The sequence below is a fragment of the Tasmannia lanceolata genome, unplaced genomic scaffold, assembly GCF_043159265.1.
Source record: "Tasmannia lanceolata isolate RefF3 unplaced genomic scaffold, GAP_Taslan_0.1 ptg000023l, whole genome shotgun sequence".
Classification (NCBI taxonomy): Eukaryota; Viridiplantae; Streptophyta; class Magnoliopsida; order Canellales; family Winteraceae; genus Tasmannia; species Tasmannia lanceolata.
The window spans coordinates 31,621,707-31,623,942 of record NW_027518700.1 but is presented as its reverse complement, the minus strand read 5'-3'; the positions used below and the strand labels follow the sequence as shown (position 1 = coordinate 31,623,942).

At 51.5% G+C, this 2,236-nt stretch overlaps 1 protein-coding gene across 1 annotated transcript; it reads right to left on the bottom strand.

Moving 5' to 3' along the window:
* Positions 1-328: 328 nt before the first annotated feature.
* LOC143856013 (uncharacterized) lies at positions 329-1,042 on the bottom strand. The gene has a single exon (XM_077366054.1). The coding sequence runs from the start codon at positions 1,040-1,042 to the stop codon at positions 329-331; it is 714 nt and encodes a 237-aa protein (XP_077222169.1).
* Between the last annotated feature and the right edge of the window lie 1,194 nt (positions 1,043-2,236).

The window sequence follows — 2,236 nt, the reverse complement described above, 5'->3', positions numbered from 1 at the left end:
GCTTCAAGCGGTCATCTCCTATCATCATCTGGCTGAAAGCATGGTAGTAGAGTATGTCGGCCGAACTCCCGTTATCGACAAGGATTTTCTTTAACTCCCAGTTAGCGACGAGCATAGTTATGACCAGGGCGTCGTCATGGGGCAGTATCAAGTTGTCAAGATCTGCATCTGAGAAAGAGAGCTGATTCTCTGTCTTCATCTTTTTGCTGCCTGTGTGCATGGCATTGACTCTGCGCGCATAGGCCTTTCGAGCGCTTGATGACGTACCTCCGGCGGCCAGTCCTCCCATAATGGTGTTTATGACCCCGTTAGGCTGGGATCGGCGCGCCTAGGGTCGTGGGCTTACCATGGGAAGAGATTTGTTTCGCACAGGAGACCGCTCCTCCACGGATATGTACTCCTCGGCCCCCACCATCAGATCTGCCAGTGAGTGCGGATTTCGGCGGACAACTGCTCGCCAGAAGTCGTTGGATTTGGCGCCCGCGAGGAGCGCATTTGCGACGACTGAAGGATCCAAGTTTGGTACCTGGAGGGCCTCCCTGTTGAAACGGCTCACGAATATTTTTAGAGATTTGTTATCCTCCTGTTGCAGGGCCATTAGGGATGCCGTGGTTTTCCTTGGCCTTCGGCTACTCATGAAATGGCGGACCAGATCATCCCCAAGGTCGTCGAAGTTGCTGATGGAGTCTGGCTTAATCCGCGAGTACCAGTCTCGCGCCGCACCCGTTAGGGTGGTGGGGAAGGCTCTGCAGAGAAAGCCATCGGAAGCACCGTGGAGGAGCATCATTGTTCGGAATGTTGCCAGATGGTCAACCGGGTCCGTGGTTCCATCATATTGCGGAACAAGTGGCATTTTGAACCCTTTGGGCGCCGGTGTGCTCATAACATTATTTACGAACGGTGGTCTGCTGGAGAATATCTTCGAAGTACACCTGCCTTGATCTTTCGCCAGTTCTTCTATTCGGTGGTCTATTTCTTCGATCCTTCTCAGCATTGGATCGGCCACCTTATTCACTCGGTCTGCGGACCTATTTTTCTCCATTGAGGGGCTCGCCGCAGAGTCGGAGTGACTCTCCGAACTTCCTCGACGATGCCAAGATCTTTCCCTCTGCTCACGGTCCTCCTTAGCTCGGTGCCTCTACACGGAGCGAGATCATGACCTCCGGCAGTGGTGAGGATCTGTATGGGCATGCCTGGTTCTCGAATGATGTACTCGCCTTGTGGAGTGGTGGGTTCGGTCCCTGTTGGGAGGTGCCGGTTCCCCCCTGTAGGCACTCAACCTTTCCTGCGCAGGTCGCGGAGCCTCCGGGGGATCCTGGGGAGGCGCTTAGATCAGGTTTTGATATTGACTAACAAGAGTAGTCATTTGTTGAAAGAGAGTTTGGATTTGTTCAAGAGTAGGAGCAGGGTTCAGATGCTCCAAATGAGCCGGACTCTGTTCTACTATGGTTGAAGGAGCCACTATCTGTGAGGCCATTCGTTCGCTTCGAATCCTGCGAGGCGCTTCAGCTCGGGCTGTCCAAGCAGTTGGTACCCGGGCACTCCTCCGTCCTGCCATTTTCGTAAAGGGGGAATTTGAACAGCTTTTAGTTCAGGGTCCCACGGATGGTGCCAATCTGTTGTGCCTAGAATTGGTAACAGATACGGCAGTGACGAAAGAGCTGATCTGGCGGGCCCAAGGGGCTGAGCTGAAGGAATTAAGCCCTGCACAAGAGCGCACGAGGTCAAAAGACCAACCCGAAGTCGTTGCTCCGGACAGGCCCTTCAACACTCAATTCAGTATGAGCAGAAGTGCAGAGCCAAAACTTTTAAGAGTGGTAGTTCAAAAGTTACTACCCCCTTCTTTGAGTCTTAGAAGGCCTTTTATAGAGAGAGCCCTGGGGTGGTTGAATTACCTACCCCAGGACAGGTGTCAGCCCATTTGTGGGTTTAGGTTTGCCTGCTCTTGGCAGATTACCAGACTAACCCTAGGCAAGTGCCGAATTCGTGGTGGGCCCTTTAAGGGCCACGTGTCGACAACTAATTGGTTGTTGCTTTTCATACCCCATCAATAGCTAATTGAATATTTAAAGACAAGATTAGTTAGTGCAATTATCATAACAGGTTGTGCTGATGTAATATCCGTAACAAATCCCTTCCATTCACATAAATATCCATATTGGGGATGAAAGAAGAAAAGAAGGAAGTGAGAAGAGGGGAGGATATAAAAAAGCCATCAAGGTGAATTCACGGGCTT

Coding starts and splice junctions, on each gene's coding strand:
- LOC143856013 (XM_077366054.1), bottom strand. CDS start 1,042: ATGGAGAAAAATAGGTCCGCAGACCGAGTGAATAAGGTGGCCGATCCA.